The sequence below is a fragment of the Globicephala melas genome, chromosome 3 (genome assembly GCF_963455315.2).
Source record: "Globicephala melas chromosome 3, mGloMel1.2, whole genome shotgun sequence".
Taxonomy (NCBI): domain Eukaryota; kingdom Metazoa; phylum Chordata; class Mammalia; order Artiodactyla; family Delphinidae; genus Globicephala; species Globicephala melas.
Window position 1 is genome coordinate 164,036,760 of NC_083316.1, and position 23,393 is coordinate 164,060,152.

Consider the following 23,393-nt stretch of genomic DNA (forward strand, 5'->3'; position numbering starts at 1 on the left):
CAGAGTTTTGTTTTTCTTTATTCGTCTACATTCAGCTCAATTCAGATGTACTGCCTGAATGAACCAGACATACAAAAAAAACCCCCACTCTTTCCCACTGGTTTTTAAAATAAAATCTTCACTTATAAAACTGAAACACTAAAGCATTAAAATACAGAAAGCTCGTTTAACTCACTTCACAAAAGCATTAACAGATGAAGTATCCCTTCCGTTACTATTTAAAGACAAACTGAGTTAACACTAACACCAATTGTAAATAGACAGAGGGATACTTAATTGCAAGAACTCAAAAAAACTCTACTCAGACAAAGTTGTAATGGCAACTAACAAACCACTGAAGACACGGAGTCCCAAACACAGCTAAATATGGGTCACAGGACGGGTCACAGGAGTGACCAGCTGCACCTCACAACACAGCAACGTGGACAGGGTAGGGCGGAAGGGGCCTGGAGAGGCCGGTTGACATGTTAACTGTGATGCATAAAACTGAATCTTACAACGGGGGAGTAAGTGCAGAAGGTACAAATCTTCACCCCTTGGGGGCTTTATCTGTACTGGTAGTTCATGCTGTGATCTGCGTTTCTGCCGTAGCCCCCCTGTGACGACTGGTAGGAGCTGGGAGGGCCGCTGTAATTCTGGCTGGACCCCGGGGAGTTGTAGTTCGACTGTGATGAGTAGCCTCCTAAGGGAGAGAGGGGGGAGGGTTAGAGGTGAGAGGCACAGGCCTGCCCCGCGGTCAGAGAGCAGGACGTCAGCCAACACCAGAACTGTGTCTGCCGGAGAGATCGCAGCAGGGCAGCCATGGAAGCTCCACCTTGTTCTGCTAAGTGCCTTTCCAGGGTCACTGGGCCTAGTTGTCCCAAAAACCCTGAGGTGGGACCATCAGCCCTGCGTTTATGAGGGGTGGGGAGCTGCCCAGCCACGACGCATGGGCAGCGGAAGCTGTAACCGGGGGCTGCCTGAGCACAGGCTGAGCTCACCACCCCAAACCAGAGCTCCACGTCAGGCTCTGTTTGGCCCTCACTGTTCTCCGTATTCTTTCCCGTTGGTGCCAACATTTAATAGTAGGGCAGGGCTTCCCTGGTGGCGCAGTGGTTGGGAGTCCACCTGCCGATGCAGGGGACATGGGTCCGTGCCCCGGTCCGGGAGGATCCCACATGCTGTGGAGCGGCTGGGCCCGTGAGCCATGGCCGCTGAGCCTGCGCGTCCGGAGCCTGTTGCTCCGCAGCAGGAGAGGCCACAGCAGTGAGAGGCCTGCGTACCGCAAAAAGGAAAGGAAAAAAAAAAAAAAAAAAAAGAGTAGGGCAATTTCTGAACGCCTGGCTCGGGAAGAACCTGACGCTGGAGGTGTGCCTAAGCCCGTGCTCTCACAGGGTCCTGGTGTGCCCGTGTCTCCCACTCCTTGTTCTTACCCCACATGGAAGCCAAGCTGCAGCTGCCACCGGGGCCCCCCTACCTGTGCTGCTATCTGCCCAGGCCAGGCCACGCCCCCTCCTCATGGAATCCGTGTGGTCCCTGCTGGCTCTGAGTTTAAGGGGCCCCATGCTGTGCTGCCTGCTGCCCCAGGCCCACCTTGTTTGCCTTGGTATGAGGAGCCGCCCCCAGAACCTCCGCCGTAGCCCCCGTGTGACCCTGGATTGTAGGACGACCCGCCTGAGCCGTAGCTGTTCCCGCCGCTTCGGCCTCCACTACCACTGTAGTCTGGGGGAGAGAAGATAACACAGTTAAGGGGCTGTGGCCAAGACTGTGGCTGGGGCGATCTAGGTTCCTTGTGCGCGGCCTCGGCAGTGGCAGGAGCTCAGCTGACGCCTGGGCCTTGCCCGATCCCCATATTGACTGATGAAATTTGGCACCCTCAGTCCAACCACGAAGCGCCGGGGGCCACTGGAGCCCTGTAATGTCATCATGTTCTGAAGCCCAGGTCCATCCTGCCTTCCCGCCTGCTCCTCCATCCCAGGGTCCCCAGCAGCCTCCTCCCCTCTCCCACCCAGCCAGGTACCCGAGGCCCACCGCCAGGCCCACGCACAGGCAGCACAGCTTCTTTAAGGTCCCCGGCATGCAGCTGCCCGCTATCCTGCTGTGCACGAGTTCACACCCACGCTTCCCCAGGCCTGCTGGGTCTGTGCACGAGGTGGAAGGACCGGCAGACGGGGAAGTTAACTCAGGATGTGTTGGGGGCTGTCTCCAGAGCCCATCCCTGGAGATGACCTTGCAGCAGCTGGCCCAGACTCACAGGCTCTATCCACCCTTGGGCCCCAGCCTCAGCCCACAGCCTCCGGGACCTCGGAGAAGGCAACAGGGAGGGACCAGCAAAGACCTGGGCCAGGGGACCCTGCTGTCAGGATTTTCCTAACGCCCGCCCTGCAGCCAGCACCACCCGGCTTCCTTCCAGTCCCTCCACCAGAGGTCAGGTTGGGGCAGGGCTGAGCTTCCACCACTCCTTGGGATGTGCTGCTGGCCTGGACCCCTGGAGGCTCTGGAAGCCAACTCACTGAATTTGCTCTCGTAGCTGTAGTCTGATCCGCCCCCGCCTCCGGGGGAGCTGTAGGAGTTTGAGTAGGAGGAGTAGTTGCCTTGTCCATGATTATAGCCTTTCTGCTTGCCCTGTGGGGGGCCGTAGTTGCTGTACTGGCTCTGGTTGTAGGACTGCTGCTGGCCCTGGTGGGACTGGTAGCCCGAGCCGTAGGAGGGCTTCTGCTGGCCCCCGTGCGGCTGCTTCTTCCCGGCGTGTTTCGGGGGCACTGGTGAGTTGTAGTTGTCACCTTGGTAGTAGGAACCGTAGCCAGAAGAGCCACCACCGCCCCCGCCGCCGCCACCACCACCGGCATTCCCAGAATGCCCTCCGTTGCTGTAGAACTGACCTAAACAGGAAGGCAGCGGGTCAGCTGGAGGATCGGGAGACGGGGGAGGGGAAGGAGAGGGAAGGTCACAGCTGTGGGCCCTGAAGGCTGACCCACAAGCCCACTGGCCAGGCCCGGAGAGACGGAAAGAGGCAGGAGAGCGAGGAGCAGCGGCTCCGGTCCTTGAAGCAGCCTGGTATGGACTGGCCCAGCCTTCAGCCCCACTCACCCATCAGCTGACGACAACAATGGCTCTCTGCCCAAGCAGCGGCACGACAGCAGGCCAGCAGCAGCTTTCGCAGCGGATGTCAACATTACAATGAGATGGGCTCCAAGCGCGGGATGACATTCACGACTAGCTGACTGCTACCCAGATGTCCCCAACGGTGAGAGGAAAAGCAAAGCCCCAAAGAAGCAGCTGGCCACCGCCACCTCCCCCCTGCTGTGCTGGGAAGAGGCTCTGTAGTCCCAGGCCTGGGTGACCCCTGGAGCTGCTCTGTAACGATGCCCCTAAAAGCCAGAGTCGTTCCTGAAGACCAGCTGGTCCAACCTGGGTCTGGGAGGACCGAATGGAGACTTAGCCCAATGACCTAGGGCATCTCCCTGGTGTGACTGCCACAGCCTCGTGGGCAGAATGAAACACTACGGCTGGGTTCAGAACACCCAGGTGGGCCCTCAAGCTACTGCCTTGGGTGGCCCCCCCCAGAGGGCCCCTCCTTACTCCCCGCACAGCTGCCGGGCGCAGGCAGGACCCAGGGGCAGGACTGACAAGCGTGCAGCCAGGCCGCCACATTCTCAGGCCCTGGAGCGGAGAATGTCACGGTGGGTCCCCCCTCTGGTTACTAGGTACAGACCCCGGAAGACAGGTTTCTTAACACAGCCCCACCACTCAGATGAACTGACGGGGCATGGGTCAGCTAAGGTGAGGCGACAGGAAGAGAACAGGTCATGTGGGTGGCTCTCCGACCCAGCCGGGCAATCCCTAGCATTCACACAAGGGCTGCAGAACTCTCGGGCTCCTGGAGCAGGCGGGCCTGGGTGCACCTGTGCTGGCTGGCCGCTGCCCCTGCCACAGACAGCCGGGGCTGGTGCCTGGTGTGGCCACTATGCCCAGGGTGGGAGGACGGGGAGAGGACGCTCCCCACACACCCTGCCCTTCCTTCCCATATTTAGCACCAAGGATCTCCTGCCTTTTGAATGGGGTTAATTCCTTCCACCCGCTGCAGATGTACGCCCCACACCGCTGTGTCTTGGGTGGTTTGAACAATAATCTGGATAGAACTGATCTGCAACATCAGTTAATTTTCTCTAGACCCTTCCACCCACACCACCCAAAGCCAAAAACACCAAGGAGAAGGACGTGTCCCACAATGCAAGAAAGTAAACGCGCGAAGGCTTCTCAAGGAGGCTGGAGGACAGGAGGTCCCCTGCAGACCCCCTCTCGGAAGCCCACCACCTCGGCTGCCCACGACCAGCACTGAGCGCCTCCTCGCCCCTCCGCCAGTGTGGGAATGAATGAAGACGCCAAGGACTGAGGGCTTGTTACTTTAACATGTATTGATTAAAAAAAAATAATAATAATAATAAAGGGGAGGGGAAATTTTCAACGTCATTTCAGGATAACTATTTCCTGGTATAAAAAGACATTATTCTCAAACAATAACTTTCTAGGAAAAAAAAATACATCATGCAATCAAAGTTTTAAAAAGTTTCACTGAATGTTTCAAACCCCTGGGAACAAATTATGTAATAACCGTTTTGACCAATTTTTTGCCTGACTGAATAAACGCAAAATTTTGCAAGTCAACGCAGAGGCAGGCCTTGCTGCAAAAAAACCTGCTGACCAGAGCCCAAACTACACTCATTCCCAAGAAGGACTCCCGCCAAGAGACGGGGGTCTCATTCAAGAGCCAAAACGCCTGTGTGTGTCTCTGCGCACAAAGGAGAAGCCACACAAGCTCAAGCCTGCACCCTGAGGTGAGAGGGCAGCAGCTTTCCGGGCCTTCTGGACTCTGCCGTGGACGTGCGCCCAGCAGCACAGGCCCTGCTGAGGCTTGGCCCTTCACTGGAGAATTGTGCTATGTATTAAGCTCTTCCTGCTGGATTATTTTTAAAGCCCCATTAAAAAAAAAAAAAGAAAAGAAAAGAAAAATGGAAAAAAAAACTCTAGAATCCCATGCATTTGCAGGTGTGATTACGACTTGCAAAATTCCACGTTCTCTCTTCCTTAAAGCCTGTCTGTTTCTTGCACTAATAGTGGAAGCACAGTTTTGATACCTTTGAGAGTTCACCTCTAGCTAAAGCAGCCACAGAACATTGCATCCCGGAACAAGAACCCACCAGAGCATTTACAAAAGGTGGAAGAGGTTAACTTAGCACAATATACAATTCCCCAACGTTCCCAACGTTTCACATGCTTATGAAAAAACAACAAAAAAAAGGCTGGTTGCTCTGGATTCAGATGTGGTGAAATCGTTACTGTCAAAGGCATCAACCAGATTTGGGAATTTGTTAAAAGGTTAAAAATTCATACAAAACCTGCTGTAAATTAAGACAAAGGTAGATTAAAATGCATTATTATCTGTCTCTTAAATAAAGTAATGCTTTCCATAAAAAGCAAAGGTGGGCTTTTGCCTTGATGCTGACCAACGCTGGCTCTAGAATTCTGTGCAATTCTGCACAAAAAACACATTCTCTGAAAATTGTTTTCCACTTATTGTGAACTTCAATATGACCAAGTTCAAAGGCAAATCACGATAAAAACTGCCATTGTCTTAAATTCTGCAGGCTAAGAGTTTCAGACAAGCTGCGGTGACAAGCCACGGTTGAGAAACCCAGTGAAGCACAGGGCACAGCACGGACACTTTGGGTTTTGGAGTTCGAGAAAATTGGAGTAAAAAGTTGATTTTGTGTGCAATACTTTTAGATGCTCTAGGAAGACCCAAAATCATGATAGCCGTAGCAGTCTGTGAAAAAGTCACCTACAAAAGGGGGAGACAGAGCAGAGAAAAAAAATTAGAATTCTTTTGAAAAATGGCACAGAGCGCCACATTTGAAATTCATGTTTTAGATTTCTCTGCTCCTGTAACCCCCCAATGAAGGCTCCTTCTCAAGACAAGAGCTGTGCACTGTCAGGAAAAGTATTATCACAGGATTGGTGCTTCGCATGGCTTAAAGCAGAGAAATTTAAAATTCTGACTTTTAATGAACTTTCAAGTCACACAAGTGTGTGCATTAACATTTAAAGAGTAAATTACACTTTTGCAGGATGGGGGGTGCTGGAGGACCGCCTGACCTAACCACCGAGAATGGGTGCCAGCCGCCCTTAAGCCTCAGGGAGGCTGCTCCTGCTGCTGGGCCACCCTGCTCTAACTCAGGCCACGGGAGCTAAGCTGCAGCTTCTCCCCAAGCTCAGACAAAGAGAAACACACACTTACTGTAGCCGGCGGTCGCCGAGTTGCCTCCATACCCGTAGCTGCCATACCCGGCGCCTGAAAGGGAACAGACAGGGTCACCAGGGCAGGAGGTGGGTCTGCCGGCCCCCCTGCCTCTTCTGGCATCTCAGTTGGCCCCAGGGGTCCCACCCACTCCAGGGAGCAGGCCGAGCCCACTGGGACAGCACAGGACAATGGTCCTCACCAGCATTCATGTAGCCTCCATGGTTGGCGCCACCAAAGCCTCTCCCTCTCCCTCGACCTCGGATGTTCCCTCCTCTTCCCCGTCCTCGGAGATTGGGGGGCGGGGGCACTTCGTTGTGCATGGGACCCCCCATGCCGAACCCAGGGTTATGTGGCTGGACGGGAAAGAAGACAGACGGGTTACATTCGCCTCCCACTCGAATCACCAGAGAATACACACCAAGGTCAGAGAGTTCCGGGGTGACCGCTCACCTTAGCAGCAAATTTCGGTCCACCTCTCACAGGCACGGGGGCTCTCTTCTTCTTGTTGGCCTCAAGGGCTAGAGGGGCGTCGGGGAACAGCTTTTCTAGCGCAGCAAGGGCGGCATATGCTTTGGCCACCTTTTTGTTTGAGCCAGCGCCTTGAAACTTCTGTCCGTCCACCTCGACCTGGGAAGAACACATGCGTGTCTGGGGTGACCCAACACCCACCTTGGGACGGGGGGGAGTCTCCAAGGACTCCAGGCCCCCCCAGGACCCGCCCCCAGGACCACTCACCTCCATGACGAAGCGCTTGTCGTGGCTGCCCCCTGTCTCTGAGATGAGCTCATACTTGAGGCCACGCCTCTTCTCATTAAGTTCCATAACAGGGTTCTTGCCATGCTTGGTCAGGATCGGCCCCTGCTGTTTTACGTTCTCAGGGAAAACAGAAAAGAAAACCAACAAACTCAGCTAAGGGCTTTCCAGCACGTGGAGGAGGGCAGCTGCCCCTATGTCATGGCTGAGGCCCTCCGCTCCATCCCCCTCGCCACTCCCGTCTCCAGAAATCATCTGTGGCCTTCCCAGCAATGGGACCACCTCCACCCACACCCCATCTCCCGGGGAAACGGCACACTCTCGACTGCAGGCCACCCCAGTGCAGCCCCAGATGCTGGGTCAACACCAGCAAGGGCCTCTTGGTCATGGCTCAATAGCTCACACCCAACTCCCTCCAGAGGCTCCTGGACTGGAAGGTACACTCTCTTGGGGTAAGAGAACAAGGACCAGTAACTGTCCTGGTTCATGGGACCCAGGGCTGCCTGCTCCTTCCTGCCGGGCACCCCAGCACCCACCCCGTGCTCACCTCGGCAGTGGGATCTGAGGGAAAGGCAGCGCTGGGGGTCGAGACAGCTTCCACCACAGGTGGAGGGGCCACCACGGCTGGCTTCGCCTCTGTCTCCTCAGCTGAGTCTTCCCCCTTGCTGGAGTCTCTGCCTTCGGCACCCGTGGGCAAGCCCATGTCCTGTAACACCTGCAGGAGGGAGACCCAGGCCCCCAGTGAGGGAGGGCTCAACCACGCAGAACCCCTCCCACACCCGGGGTCCTGACTCAGAAGTTCCTAGGGTAGCGTCCAGCTAACTGGAGGAGCTTTCCTATAGCTCCCAAGACCACCTCGATGCCCGGCCACACTTGGGGGCCCTCTGCCCATCAGCCACAGTGATGATGGCATTCTTGCCACGTGTGACTTGGCTACCGTTCAGGAATCTAACCATTGCAGTATGCGCATGCCCTCCTTTAGCCTCATGCTTAAACAGGGGATGATGGCTCTGAAGGGGAGCAAGATGAGGGAAGTGTTTTGCCGTTGTACGACGCTGCCGGCCGCGCTCACCTTAACGGCCACGTGCAACTTGGCAGTCTTTTTGGAGGGCCCAGAAGCCTCGAATGAGTTGCCGTCTACCTCCACAGACATGGTGAAGATGGGGGCGTGAACGGGACCGGTCTGGGAAACCAGTTTGTACTGCAGCCCCGGCTTGAGCTGGTTCAGTCTCATCAGGGCATTCATCGCTTGGGGAGGCTCTGCTTTCTCCTCTAGAGAGAACACACCAATGTTGCTCTGGAAAGTCAGTCAATTCTGAACCGGGCAGGGGAACCTGTCCTGACTGCGCCCTGATGCACGACGTGGAGGACTGGGCAGGGGGCTGGGCGGCAACACGTGCCGAGGCCTTGCCTGCCCCACTCCCAGGCGCACACCACGCCTGCGGTCACCAGCTGAGGCCCGTCCACCCCACTTGTGCTCCATACCCATGCTGTATTTATTTAATCATTCTTAAAAGGACTGAAGTATCATGTCCGAGAAAGAGAAGGCAAAAGGAGGTATCCCACTCACTTTGGGGTGAACCTTAATTGAAGCCACGTGGAGGGTAAAACAAGGACTATGAATGAATGCTGGTACCTTTCTTCTGAATCTTCTTCTTCTTTTTGCTGGGAGACTTTTCCTCCCCATCTTCCTCCATTGGGCGTTTCATGGGCGTAATGGCGTAGGTGGTACTGGGGGGTATTTGCACTGAAACGAGACAAGGACAGAAGCAGCTGAGACTCCAGTCTGGGCTCTACTGGGAGCGTGCGATGATACCGCCTGCCTGGGCATGGGCACTGCGCCATGCTTACCTGTGTAGTCCACTGGGTTTTCATTCTTTGGTTTCTTGGGCATCTTCGAAGGCAAGGGGTCCATACCCAGGACCTTATGGAGCTGGCCAAACGCAGCAAGTCGCAGAGCATGCTGGAGAAGGGGAAGAGGAACCTGACTCAGCCGCCCTGCGTTCCCAGCCAACGTGTGTGCTCTCACTAATGCCTTCTGGAAGGGGTGGGAGCTGACGGGTTGCTAACGGTCTCCCCTATAACAGCGAGGGGTCCCCAACAGCCAGGGCCCAGCCTTGCTGTGGGGGAAGGCCAGCCTGTGACCACCCCCCTCGAGAGGATTACAGGAGACCCCAACCTGGGGACTGGTTGCCACACGGAGCCACGTGGTGGGCCTGCGAGGGAAGGACTCCTGGAGCAGTCCGCACGCAAACACATCTCCCCGCTGAACTCGGTGTCTGAAAACAGCACTCGAGCAGGCTGAGGGGGCAGGCGACAACCACGCGTGGCGCCAGGGGAAAGAAGCAACCCAGATTGGGGCACCCTGTATCAGGCACGATCCCTTGACCTTCAGAATCCCCAGCCTGAGCCTATGAGTCCAGTGGCTACCCTGAGAATACCCAGTAATGGAACTGGAAGCCAGTGATTACAGACTGGGTAAGGGCTCACGTTGGCAATGGCGATGACTATACCTGCGCACTCTGTGTGATATCTTCCCGTTGCTGTCTGTCTAGATGCCCAATAGCATCAGTGGCTTCTTTTTCACAAGGGTCATAAATGCCAGAACCATCTGAAGGCAGGAAACAAGGAAGATATGCAGAGGATTATCTTTTAGCATCTCCGAAGAGTTGTGCTGGCTGAGGGAACCAAGTGCGTTACCCCCCGCGCCCCATCCACACCCAGCTCTGGAAAACACACCGAGCTCGGTGACCCACTCGGCATCCAGCCTGTGAGAGAAATAATCCACATGTATCTCAGAGCATGGAGCTCGCGTGGGAGTGGGTCACCACTGCCCCGGATCCGCCCTGAGTCACAGCTGCGGAGCCGGCACAGGGCTGGATATGATGGTGCAAGAGGGTAGTCACATGCTTCATCCCTAGGGGGACACGGGGATGCTGCTGCCCTAACCCGGTCAGGGGACCCGCCAGAAAGTGGCCTCAGGGCCTCAATCCCTGTCCTTTCCCTGCAACTTGCAAAGCACAAGGCCCCAACCTGGCATCACGATGCCTGAAGCCAGGCACTCCAGCACTCTCCGCAGGGCCTCGCCAGCACCCATTGGTCTGTTGGCTGTGCCGATGGACTTCTCACAGAGAAGCTCGAGGGGCTGAAAGGCAAGAGGGACAGTTAACTACAGTGTCCAGGAGGGAGTTGGCTGATGCTGAGGAGCTGTTGCCGTGTGTGTGTATGTGTGTGCGTGTGCGGGCGCGCGTCCAAGACAGGACAGGACGCCTAGAGTGGGTCTCAACCAACTTCTCCTTAAAGGACCAGACGTTAAAGGGGCAGGCTGTGTGGGCCAAGAGGCAAAGTTGAAGCTGTTACATAGGTACTTATACTTAAAATATAGCCATTTAAAAACATAAAAAGCATTCTTAACTATAGATAAACAGGCAACTAGCCAAAATTGGCCTGTGGGCCTCAGTTTGCTGACCCCTGTCCAAGAACAGCTACAAAACCCTCGTCACGGAGAGCAATCTATCACAGTAAGTGTGCCACCTGGCCGGCCCCTGCCTAGGTTGAGCTGTGCACCTTCCATGGGAGTCTGGTCTCGTTCTCATCCCCACCCAGGGTGTGGCACACAGTAGTTGCTCAATGAGCAGCTATGACTGGAGTATCGGCCACACCCTGAAGGGCCACTCCAGCCCATTTACCATTAACATATTCTTGGGATCTGGGATGTCTCTGCACACATGACCCAGGGTGGCTATAGCTACAAAGGTGCCTTACCCATCCTCTGAGGGGACCCCAGGTGGGAACGCGGGTGCACAGGTCCCTCAGGACCCGGATGACAATGACACACGACTTCAGCCCATTGGCTCTGGCCTAGAGGAACAAAGCACAGGCTTTTCACACCAAGGCACCTCCCTGAACACAAGGCAAACATGAAAAACACAAGTCTCAGGGTGCTACTTTGTCAAGGGTAAACGGTGAACGTTCACAACCATCAAGTGTGTGGTCGGCAGCGACTTCACCGAGTGGACGAGAATGATGTTACTCTTGGCACAAAGCAGCAGCTACCCACCTACTCAGTCACAAGCCTCCTTTGGGGGTGTCAAATTTGTCTATGCGTGCTCCTTTAGCAACTGCACGCCTGCAGGTGCTAAGTCCAGCACGGTGCTCTTCAATGTTACCGAAACTTTATGATGAAAATTAGCCAAGTTAAAACTTAGGAATTCTCTACCGAAAGACAAATAGAAGAACAAAATGCAAACCTGGAACCACTTGGCGTGTCGGAGGGACGCCAAGGCAGCAAGGCATTTCTGCCTGTCCAGAACGTCCGGGGGATCGTTGACTGATAGCGTTTCTATTCATGGATGGAATAAGAAGACAAGGTACAGTTTGACCAAGGGGTTTCTGTCAGGTGGAAAGGGGATGTGGCAGCTTCCTAAGGGGCAGCTGAGGCTCCCAGAATCTCAAGTCATCTCCACCCTTGACCAGGGAAGGAGACGCTCAAGTGCATTTAACTCTGCCCCAAGAGGAGATGGTAAAAATCAGAGGCCCCCTCCAAAAAAACAAAAAACCAAAAAAACAACAATAAGAAAAACAAAAACAAAAGTGGGAAGTTACTCTAAAAGGAATAATCCCATGGGGGAGGGGGACAGATAGGTGGATCCTATCTTCTAGTAGAGACTATTACCTTGCTTCCTCCCCAGGATCTCCCAATAAATTAGCTATGCTAAAAAATTCATTAGCAAAAAACGAAAACCAAAACCAAAAACCAAAAACCAAAAAAAAAAAAAAAAAAATAGGCAGGGGGTGGGGAGTAGAAATGCACTCCCTCTCTGCTTCCCACAGGCCTTCCCCTGAGGCGTCTATGGCAAAGGGGACCACCTCCGCCCACCAGGCAGGACTGCCCTAGCCCCAGCCCTTGACAGAGAGAGTCCTGTTGGTCAAAGGTCCAGCGTCCCTAAATTGATAAACTAGAAGGGCTCTGGTAGTAAATCAGGTATCGGAACCGAAGATAATCAAAGAACAGCAACAAGGGCACGGCGTTAGCCTGTGCTGCAGCAAAACCGGAGCGTTTGTCGTTTCTGCCATCTGTGCATCAGGGGTTTGGATAAGGCCTGTCACCTTTACTTTGAGGTGTGAGAGTTGTGACTGAAAAACGTCCACCCAGCGATGTATGAGGAGCCCTGGGTGGACTTTGAATCGTGAAAGCATTATCACTGTCTGAGGTTCAGAGACTTGATTTGAAAATCACTCAATTGTTTAAAACTTTATCCAAAACTCTGCATCAGCTCTTTGCGTTTCAATCACTGCAACTGATAAAAGCAGCCAATGGAAGAGGACAAACGAAGAAGACCTCGGTTCTGCTGCAACACAAGCTGTTTGCACAAGTCCAACGTGATGCTCATGCAGAAACCATCTGGTTGTCTTCCATAATTTAAAAAGCCTATAATCACCAGGGACACACTTTTCCAAGGCCAGAGACTGGCTCAACAGAAAAAAATCACATTTAACACCGATGAGAACATCCAAGGATTAAGACAAACAAAAATGGTGCAATCCTCTAGGAAAAGTGCTACTCACTTTTAGTGCAACCGTTTTGTCAAACTCCCAGGACTGAAACCGAGTGGGAGATGCGATCTCAGAGTAAAAGGTGGTCAAAGCTACACCGCTATCCTTTTATCAAAGCAGTCTAAAACTGAATAGCACGTTTGAATCGTGAGGGAACACCAAGTTGCCAGTGTCCTGCTGGCCTTTCTCAGCCTCCCTACCTCCAGCTAATACTTTCTCCATTTCTTCTCTGACAACAGGGGATGTCAGGTGGATGGTCAGGGACAATGGAGGCTCTTTTGTGTTTTTTATCACAATCGCGGCATCGTCGACAGATTGGAGTATTTCGTACTTGTCATCTGTAACAGCCTACAAAAGAAAATGCAACTTTCAAACGCACTTTCCCCCCAAGGCTATCGACAGTTCTGTTTAGCTCCTGGTTACTACAGCAGACAGGCCAGTTTCTTGGACTGTGACTGACAGCAGTCCCTTCAGCTAGGGGTCAGAACCTCCCTCTTGCAGGACAGGTCTTTGGCCATCTTCCAGGTACTCCAAGGAGGAGGTGACTACTTAGAGGAGTGATTTTCACGGGAAGCTTTATAATGTAATGGTAAGAGAGTTTAGGGTCTGGGAGGAGACGAGGGTGTGAATCCTCATTTTGTTGCTTGGTTGTTGTGTAACTGGACAAATCACTTCATCTCATCAAGATTGTGGTTTCTAATTTGTAAAATGGACTTAGTGACACGGCCGACAGCACAAGGCTGCAGAGGACTTGAACCGGACACTCCGTGGAAAGCACAGCACCCAGCACAGAGTCGGCATCCAGCCACCGCTATTTCCACACCAGGCTGAGCAGCTATCACAGAATGCGGGATGATGGAAACTGTGTGCAGTAAAATAGTCTCATCATATGATGCCTATAAAAGCACACACTTGCTGCAAATGCACGTGTCTATAAGAGGACGTTCACAATTGTGACTTCTGCTTTCTTCTTTATACCAGTTTATATGCCTTGATCAAGAAAACTCGAGCGTTTTTGATTTTTTTCAAGAAAAACAAAGTAAATACGTTACGGGGAGGACAAAGGCACTATGGAAAATCTAAGTTGACTTTTCTCCACCTCAGCACTACGGACGCTCTGGGCCAGATCACTCTTGGTTGTAGGGCTGTCCTGTGCACTGGAGGACCTTGAGCAACATCTCCAGCCTCTATACCTAGGAGATGCCAGTAGCACCCAACTCCTCCTGCTGTGACAACTAAAACTACCTCTAGATTCGCCACATGTCCCCTGGGGTGCAAAATCTGCCCCAGTCAAAAAACACCAAGCTAAATTGATAAAAATATACTTTCTTTGTATCTATCTTTAAAGACTCTTCAAAAACTGTCTTTCCTTTAGAAACATTTACGTCAAATTAATTTTCTTCACTTAATATACTTTTTATAGACAAAGATTAAAATTAACTGATCAATTCTGACCTCTGTCCTGAATCCCCAGTTGTCAGTCACACGTGACAGTACGTACCTTCACACGTGACAGAACATACCTTCACACGTGAAAACGAACAGTGTGTCTAAGAGAGTCTTTACTTTCTTCTTTTGCTTATCCTGTCACTAAATCCAGGGTAAATGTGTCCCAAAGAGGCACTGAGTGGCAGTGACACTCAAGAGGTTCTGAAGCCCCAGACCTCACCAGCTGGGTATGTGGGGTCAGTTACTGAGCTCCCCACACCTCAGTCACATCTTCGAAAATACTTAGATGATAAAGTCCTATCTCAATCATTACGATGAAATGATAAAGAGCTCTTCTGGCCTAGAGTCTGGTGTAGTCAATGCTCAAGAAATGCCAGAGGCTATTATTTATGTAGTACTTTTGTAATGAGACAAATAAATCGGTTAAAAAATTTTTTTTATGTTCAGCTTTGCATCAGGGAGGAAGAGTCAACAACTGTGCTACCTATTCATCCACTCACCCGCCCATCCATCACTGGAGTCTGGATGTGAAGGTCATGCCCAGTGAGGCCCAAAAACAGTGCAGCCTTGTGCATGGCAGGCACTGGGCCCTTCTTGGCTGCCAGAGCATCTGGGTGGCTCTGCAGCGTCCTGCCTGTCACCTACAGAAGGTGTGAGCACAGCAGGCGCAAGGCTGGGTTTGGAGCGTGCCTCTTGGCGCACAGCGCGGTTGGGCACCTCTTCCCCTGACCACCCTCCAACCCCAGTGGTGGTGGTCACACTCACAGCGAGCTGGATGGCCAGGTTGTCAGCCACCTTGTCCAGGAGGGCGGTCGTGGGCTTCTCCTTACACAGCAGCACCAGCTCCAGGTCCAGGTCCCCCTTGAGCAGCAGGCCCTTTGCCACGAGGCCAACACGCATCACGCCCCTCAGGGTTCTAGTCACATGCTCTGCCTTCTGCTCCCTGAGGGACAGCCCAACACATGCTCAGTGAGAGATTCCATCTGGCCAGAACCCAGGGATCCTGGAAAGGCTGGAGTTTCTTAGAAAAGGAGGTGCTCAACCCTAGCCTGGCCAGTCTCCCTAGAAAGGAGAAAGGAAAAAACAAAACAAACACACAAACAAACAAAAAACAACCACCCTACAAAACCAACTTACCCGGCCCCTTCTTTGGTCTCGTCCTCTGGGGGCACATCCACATTCTCAGACTCGGCGTGATCGCCACTACCTTTCTCCTGCTCATCGATCCAGTCGGACACAGCCTTGAGAGCCCGCTCCGTGTGGGACACCATGTTCTGAACTGCCTCCAGCTCCTCTTGTGTCGGATAAACAGAAGAATGCTTTGCCATCACATGGCGATCATCATTCACAAAAATTCTCACTGGACGCTGGAAATGTGAAAAATTAGTTAAAAACAATGCAATTTGACGCTTATCTTTTAAGCTGTACAACTGAGAATTATTCATATGAAAATAAAACTATATGAACTTATCTGAAAGCCTGAGCAGGACAACCGAACATAACAGCTGTGCTTTCTCTAGGTGGTGGGAGGAAGGGGGCATTTACTTTACACGTTTCTATATTACTAGAATTGTTACACTATGTACTTGAAAAAAGTCCAATGAAAAATGATTACAGAATCAAATGCTTTGGGGACGCGAGACAGTGAAGGGGATTAAGAGGAACAAACTATTAAGTATAAAATAGGCAAGTTACAAGGACACAATGAACAGGATTGGGAAGGTAGCCAATATTTTATAAAAACTTTATATGGAATATAATCTACAATAAGTTATCAAATTACTGTTGTACACCTGAAACTAATATGATATTGTAAGTCAACTACTTCAATTTAGAAAAAAGAATCCAATGCTTTGGGGCAACACTACAGACATTTTTGTACATGAATGAAGAAACCGTATCTATGATTAAGAAAAAAACTTTCTTACCATTTTTACTTCTTTTCCTGTAGTGTCTGGAAATCAAATTTTTCCTTATCTTTTCAAATTGTGACAGATTTCCTTGGTGTTATCAATACTTCAACTATCTATAAGATCAGAAAATCTTTTTAGTTTCACATATTTCATCAATGGATGAATCTTAGCAGTCAGATATTCAGCAGGATGCAAACGGCGCTGCCTCAGGAAGGAGGCCCGTCCACACAGCAGGACACATCTTTATTTCCAAGTAACCACTAAGCCATGGTACAAACAACTAATTATAAAATTCCATAAAAATGAAAACAGCTGGTTTCTAGATGGTGCGTCTCACTTCGGGCCCACACTCAGGTGATTTTTACTTTTTTAAAAATCCCTTTTTATCATATCTTTATATAAGTATGCCAATTTTTACAAATAAAAAATAAACCTTTTAACAAGCCTCCAGAAAATGGTACAGGTGAAAATGTTCAGCAAAATCTTGGTATTTGGAGAAGAAAGAGGCAAAGAGCTCTGGTCCTTGAGGGTAATGAAGAGATGGAAGGAAAGCAGGAAACAGAGGGGCTCAAAAGGCTTCTGTAAACTGGAGAGGCAAGAACCTTCTGAAACGTCAGGTGGATGTGGCCACTGCAGCACATGGACACACACCTGTGGGTTCAATTCTGGAGTGGTTGAGACAACTGAAATACACAACAGAAGTCTTCAAGACAAACGTAGCTATAATTACAATTTTGGACTCTAAATGACATGCTGACTACAACCTACTCAATTCCCACTCTATGCAAACAGTCTGGTCCACACTGAAATCTTCCAAATGAGTAAACAACCAAAAAAACCCCATCAGCGTAATAGGCAACAGATGAATCCACCCATTCCCTCCAGCCACATAACAGCTAGCCCCTTGCATCCACACCAGTTACCAGCCAGGGCAGCAGGTTCACCTCTGAAACGTACCCCCTTCAAGGATGAACTCCGACATGACTAGCCAGAACAAGAATTTCCCACAATGCTTCAGGACTACTTAGCAATCTCATCGAAAACTTGAAGGGTTCCAAAGTAGAACCTGAAAATCTAAGGGTGGAATGACAGGCGATGTCCCTGCAGAGCCAGGCAAAAGGACAGGTGGCGTCAAATTCTTCTTGACATGGGAGGGAGGGAAGGGAGGAGTGGAGGACCAGTCCCTGGGCTCAGCTCCTGGCTGAGCCTGGGCCCTTGGTAGTCACCAAGTGGGAGCTTTTGCAAAGATGTGGGCCTGAAACTTTGCCAGCTGTGCCACTACATGTGTGGCCTTGAAGTTTCGTTGGAGTTTCCTTCTAACCTGCAACATGAATCTACTCCTCTACCTCTTCAAGGAGACTGTGAAAATTAAATGAATTGACCTATGGAAAGCATGGAGCATAAATCCCACAGACCCGCAAAAACAGCACCAACTTCTGCTACAGACAAGATGTACATCACTGGCTGTTGTAGGGGCGGAGCACATGCAAAAGCACATCCTGTATTAAGGGAATAATTGTTCATTCAGTTAGGAACGAATGATATTACGGCTGTGTTTGAAAAGAACGTCTTTGGGGCTTCCCTTGTGGCGCAGTAGTTAAGAATCCATCTGCCATTGCAGGGGACACAGGTTCGATCCCTGGTCCGGGAAGATCCCACATGCCGCGGAGCATCTAAGCCCGTGTGCCACAACTACTGAAGCCTGCGCGCCTAGAGCCTGTGCTCTGCAACAAGAGAAGCCACCGCGATGAGAAGCCCGCGCATCACAACGAAGAGTAGCCCCCGCTCACCGCAACTAAAGCCCGCGCGCAGCAACGAAGACTCAATGCAGCTAAAATAAATAATGGCTTAAACTACATGCCTGGTATTTGCTCTAAAATACTCCAGTGAGGTGGTGAGTGGAGAAGGGAAAAGGATAAATCAACACTGGAAAATGTTGATACCTGCTGAAGATGAGGATGGGTATACTGGGATCATTTGTACATGTTTGAAAATTTCCATAATAGTTTTTGGTTTTTTTTAAAAGTGAGTAGTAAACAAGAATTCTTACAAAAGTGCAACCATGGCAGGTAATCTAAAATTTAAAGCAAAGCTCAGAAAACCAATTCTAAACTGACAAGAGGCAGGCCATCAGAAATCACAGCTGACTGGTGAGGAGCCCATGTTAAACAGCCCCCAGTCCTGGCCATATCTATACTGAAACTTCATCAATCTGATAATGAAGGATGATGTTTAAAACTGTATTTACTTATTCAAAAGTATTCAGCATGCATCTCCCCTGTGCCAGGCCTTGAGCTAGATGCTGGGACAGTGATGAACACAGCACGCAAGTCCCCCATTCCCGTGGACCTGGCCAGCGAGTGTACCCTAAAGGAGAAACGCCTTCCCTCCAAATCCAACATGGTGCCCAGAGCCAATGCATCACTGTACACTTACCACCTCTTCATTTTACATTCTTCCTCCACCACAGATATCAGATATAGAGACTCGAAAACAACAGAGCTTAAACTGAGATCCCAGGTGACTAAGACCTTTTTATTCAGGGTTTTGTAGGACCGATATTGTCTAAAATCTTCTAAAAGGAGCTCCTGGAAGAAATGGTTGATTCGGCACCTGATGCACAACTATGGTGGGTGAGCCTGGGTCACGCTGCAGTGTCAGAAAGCAAGGAAACATGCACAGATTACTGCAGGCTTGTCCAAAGGACAACTGAGCTGATCTATGAAGACTTCCAGTGGCTACATTTGGGGCAACTATCAAAAAAGAAAAAGGAAAAAAACAGCTACCCAGATGAAGTTCTCAAACTCAGCAAAACAGCCAAAACTCATCAGCGGTTGCCTCTGGGGGATGGTGGCAGGAAACACCTGGGAAGGGGTCCCGGTCATGGTCTACATCTTGGTAATACTGATGGGGACATGCAGTGGTCAAAATCCATTGAACTGGATATTCAAGATCTGTACGTTTACTTCAAAAGAAAAAAAATGTAAATAAATACTGGACTCTAGTTAATATTTAGAGGAAAGACTACAACTTTCTGCTACTTTGAAAAGCATCGTAAAAATAGATTATGTTAATTATATTTCAATAAAATGAAGTGGACTGAAAGATGAAAAGAATAGAGATGGAGAGATATGTGAAACACAACTAAAGTCAGATGTCAATGGCATATAGGACTTCCCTGGTGGCACAGTGGTTAAGAATCCGCCTGCCAATGCAGGGAACATGGGTTCGAGCCCTGGTCCAGGAAGATCCCACATGCCGCAGAGCAACTAAGCCCGTGTGCCACAGCTACTGAGCCTGCGCTCTAGAGCCCTTGAGCCACAACTACTGAGCCCGCATGCCACAACTACTGAAGCCCGTGCACCTAGAACCCATGCTCCGCACTGAGAAGCCACCACAACGAGAAGCCCGCGCACTGCAATGAAGAGTAGCTCCCGCTCGCCACAACTAGAGAAAGCCCACGCGCAGCCACGAAGACCCAACGCAGCCAAAAATAAATAAATAAAATAAAATGAAACACTAAAAAAAAAAAAAGATATTCACTGTGTAAAACATCAGCCCATCACAGCCCTCAAGGACACTTGTGCACCCCCAAATGCTCCTGTCTTCAGCAAACGTCCCGCAGCGAGGTCTCCATCTGCTGTCTTCACTGCTAAAACTCAGAGCATGGCTGTGGCCTGTGCTCCAGCAGGCTGCCTCACTTGAGAGGCAGGCCCAAGAAGGGACCCCTAAAGGGGTTCACTGGGCTGTGGCTAACTCTGACCACCACCCTTGGCCCATCTGCGATCCTTTCATCCCCTGGCCCTCCTCCCTCAGGCCAGGCCTTAGTGGCGATGGCTTTTGATTCAGGGGGACAAAGTGAGTAAGAGTACTTATTCTGTGAACTAAAACAAACACGTAAAAACTGAAGTCAGGAATTCCCGGGCGGTCCAGCGGTTAGGCTTCTGTACTCTCAGTGCCGAGGGTACGAGTTCAGTCCCTGGTTGGGGAACTGAGATCTCACAATCCGCGAGGCAAAGCCAAAAATAAATAAATAATAAAAACTGGAGTCAGGACTTCCCTGGTGGCGCAGTAGTTGACAGTCTGCCTGCCGATGCAGGGGACACGGGTTCGTGCCCCAGTCCGGGAAGACCCCACATGCCGCGGAGCGGCTGGGCCCGTGAGCCATGGCCGCTGAGCCTGCACGTCAGGCTCCGCAACGGATGAGGCCACAACAGTGAGAGGCCCGCGTACCGCAAAACAAACAAACAAAAAACTGGAGTCAATACTTCTTTGCAGGGCAACAAAACCGGCCTCACTTGCCTCTGCGTGAGTCTTTATCTGTCATCCAAATCAGCCTCTTGGAAGCCAGCTGCTCCAGTCCTGAATACCAGAGAATCCACCTCATTTAACCTCCTTTTCAAGATTTTGAGGAACACTGCTGGCAAGAAACCCACAATACCCACCTATATATGCAACACTCCACTGCCCCCTGCCAATCTAACTTTAAACCCAAGCCTTGAAAGGCTCACAGAGCTGCTCCTGCAACCTCATTCAGGATTCAAACCAGGCCCAACTGAAGCCTGATATTTACCAGCCCAGCCTCTCTGAAAAGAAGTCCAAAAAAAGAACGAGTGAAGAGCGAAGAATCAGGATCTTAAACAACCTCTGTGTGGTTTTGGGATGTTCTAACATGCAGGGATCAGGTTTCTTTCTTTTGTTCTCAAAACCAGCCCACCCAGAGCACGCAGAGTTACAGAAGTTTAAACGACAGCATGCAGTGAGATGACCACCTCTCTGACCTCTCACTAACTGGAGTATGCCGTTCATGACCACTTGCTGTTGGGAAAGAAACGTGCCCAAGTCAGCATGTGTGGATCAACACATGTCTGTAGAATGAATGAAGAGGTGTAGTGACAACACCCCAACAGGTATGGCCCCACCTATCTTCCAGAGTAAATTCCCCCATCCAGGGTACTTCACAAAACCTTAGAGTCCCAGTCACTCCTGGGAATGATCCCAAACTGGATGCTCCTCTTAAAGAGACCTAATTAGGCTTTAAAAGGTACAGGACCCAATCCTGGTTCCCTGACCTCTGGAGATATAATCCTATCCTGGAATGAGAAATGGAATAATACACACATACAACTTGTAAGTGACTCCTTAAGCTTTTACAGATTCACATCATCGAGGATATATGGAAAATAATTTTAACAAAGCAACCCAGCCAGAAGAGGCTAATCTAAAATCTGATTATGGATGCCACTGTGAGAAAATTTTCAATTCAAGACATAAGTCTAGTGCAATGGTTCCCAGTTCTGTCCCCCACAGTGTTTTTACTGGTCCATAGGGAGGTATAAAGTTAGGAATAAAGATGTTCACAAATATTTTCAATTTAAAGGACTGTCCTTGGGACTTCCCTGGTGGCGCAGTGGTTAAGAATCCGCCTGCCAGCGCATGGGACACGGGTTCTAGCCCTGGTCCAGAAAGATCCCACATGCCGTGGAGCACCTTAGCCCGTGCACCACAACTACTGAGTCCACGTGCCACAACTACTGAAGCCCACGCCTAGAGCCTATGCTCCACAACAAGAGAAGCCACTGCAACAAGAAGCCCGCGCACCGCAATGAAGAACAGCCCCCGCTCGCCACAACTAGAGAAAGCCCGCGTGCAGCCAACAAGACCCAACAAAGCCAAAAATAAAGAAGAAAGGACCGTCCTTTACTCTAAACTTATTTTCTTCCTATATGTTCAGTATTAAAACATCCTTTTTTCTTATGAAAAGGTGGAGATGGAGTATGTTAATTAATTAAAAAGATATTTTAACTGGCAAATGCAGGTTGTTGCCTAAATTGTTTCTGGAACTATAACTGGTCTGTAAGACCCAGGCCTCCAGGCCCAATGACACGGTGGAACAGCCACAGGTCTCAGAAACAGAAGCCCCAGGTTTGTGCCCACCTGGGCTTTCCAACCTGGCCACTGTGGAACCTCCAACAAATCACTTTATCTTTTCAGAGCTCATTTCAAAAATGAGATTAAAACACTACCTACACCTCAGAGCCGCAAACAGTAAGGATTAAAGGTGACAAGGTGGAAAAATGCTCTATCAGCTGTAAAACTACAAATGCAACGTATTGAAGGAGTAATTTCAGCTACTCTTGGATGAACCAACAGAAATATTTTAACATCTGCCTGTGAAAAAACAATATTACAGCAAAAAGGTTTAATGTGACTCCAAGTGGGAATTATTAAACTCTTTTAGCAACATGCCCTTCAGGCAGCAAGGGGGGAAGGGAAGCCAGCTTAGAAATCCTTAAGAGGGAGGGGCAGGCAGAGGCAACCTTCCCCTGTGTTCCCATGGGAAAGCCTCAGATTTTTTTTTTTTTTTAATTTATTTTATTTTATTTATTTTTGGCTGTGTTGGGTCTTCGTTGCTGCACGTGGGCTTTCTCTAGCTGCAGAGAGCAGGGGTTCTTCGTTTCGGTGCATGGGCTTCTCACTGCGGTGGATTCTCTTTGTTGTGGAGCACAGGCTCTAGGCCCATGGGCTTCACTAGCTTGTGGCCCGTGGGGTCAGTAACTGTGGTGCACGAGCTTAATTGCTCCACAGCATGTGGGATCTTACCGGGCCTGGGATTGAACCAGAGTCCCCTGCACTGACAGGCAGATTCTTAACCACTGAGCCACCAGGGAAATACCCAGTTTTTTAAAAAACTAGTTTCTAGTTAAGAAACAAAACAAAAAAATGACTGGCTCTCAAAGGCTGTTAAATATTAACAACATGCAAACTGTGAATTATTTTAGTGGGTAAGTTTCTTTTTCAAATGAAACTTTTAAATTTTGAGATATTGTAGCTTCTCATGCAGCTGTAAGAAATAACAGCGAGATCCCCCATGTACTCTACCCAGTTTCCCCCAATGGCAACATCTTGCAAACTCTAGAACAATATCACAACCGCAATCAGATACAGACTGCTGCTGTCACAAGGATCCCTCCTGTTGCCCTTTACAGTCACACTCACCTTCCAACTGTCCCCCCTCCCCAATGCCTAACCCCTAGCAACCACTAATCCTTTTAAGGTTTCTGTAATTTTAGCATTCCAAGAATGTTATATTAATGGAATTATAAAGCATACAACTTTTCAGGATTGGCTTGTCTGTTGCAGCGTAACTGCCTCAAGATTCATCCAAGTTGTGTGTGTATTGACAGTTTGTTCTTTATTATTGCTAACTAGTATTCCATGATAAAGATGTACTATAGTTTAACCATTCACCCATTAAAGGACATCTGGGTGGGTTCTAGTTCTTGGCTGTTATAAATAAATATTAAGAGACACTATGAACCATGGGGCCAGGCTGGTCATTTCCATATTAGGGAAATTTAGACTGGTTTTTTTTGAATTATGAATAAACAGTAAGAATTATTAACCTGCAAAATCTCTACATGTACCACTGAAAAGCAAGC

The 23,393-nt window shown here is 50.1% G+C and overlaps 1 protein-coding gene across 4 annotated transcripts in view; it reads right to left on the reverse strand.

The window, feature by feature from the left end:
- Window positions 1-23,393, reverse strand: part of ILF3 (interleukin enhancer binding factor 3) — a 28,318-nt gene continuing 4,925 nt past the window's right edge. The window contains exons 2-20 of one of the 4 annotated variants that reach the window (XM_030879691.3): window positions 15,967-16,064; window positions 15,176-15,405; window positions 14,804-14,981; window positions 12,790-12,937; window positions 11,284-11,375; window positions 10,799-10,894; window positions 10,067-10,178; window positions 9,547-9,644; window positions 8,885-8,996; window positions 8,670-8,780; window positions 8,106-8,305; window positions 7,581-7,748; window positions 7,016-7,141; window positions 6,731-6,907; window positions 6,480-6,633; window positions 6,278-6,331; window positions 2,493-2,861; window positions 1,573-1,701; window positions 1-682 (exon numbers count right to left, since the gene is read on the reverse strand). In XM_030879691.3, coding sequence (XP_030735551.1) covers window positions 546-682; window positions 1,573-1,701; window positions 2,493-2,861; window positions 6,278-6,331; window positions 6,480-6,633; window positions 6,731-6,907; window positions 7,016-7,141; window positions 7,581-7,748; window positions 8,106-8,305; window positions 8,670-8,780; window positions 8,885-8,996; window positions 9,547-9,644; window positions 10,067-10,178; window positions 10,799-10,894; window positions 11,284-11,375; window positions 12,790-12,937; window positions 14,804-14,981; window positions 15,176-15,405; window positions 15,967-15,969 — 2,694 coding nt within the window. In that variant the 5' untranslated portion in view covers window positions 15,970-16,064 and the 3' untranslated portion in view covers window positions 1-545. Of the gene's footprint in view, window positions 683-1,572; window positions 1,702-2,492; window positions 2,862-4,377; window positions 5,822-6,277; window positions 6,332-6,479; window positions 6,634-6,730; window positions 6,908-7,015; window positions 7,154-7,580; window positions 7,749-8,105; window positions 8,306-8,669; window positions 8,781-8,884; window positions 8,997-9,546; window positions 9,645-10,066; window positions 10,179-10,798; window positions 10,895-11,283; window positions 11,376-12,789; window positions 12,938-14,803; window positions 14,982-15,175; window positions 15,406-15,966; window positions 16,065-23,393 lie in introns of those variants that run through there. The other 3 variants (XM_030879690.3, XM_030879694.3, XM_030879693.3) reach the window with 3 other exon arrangements.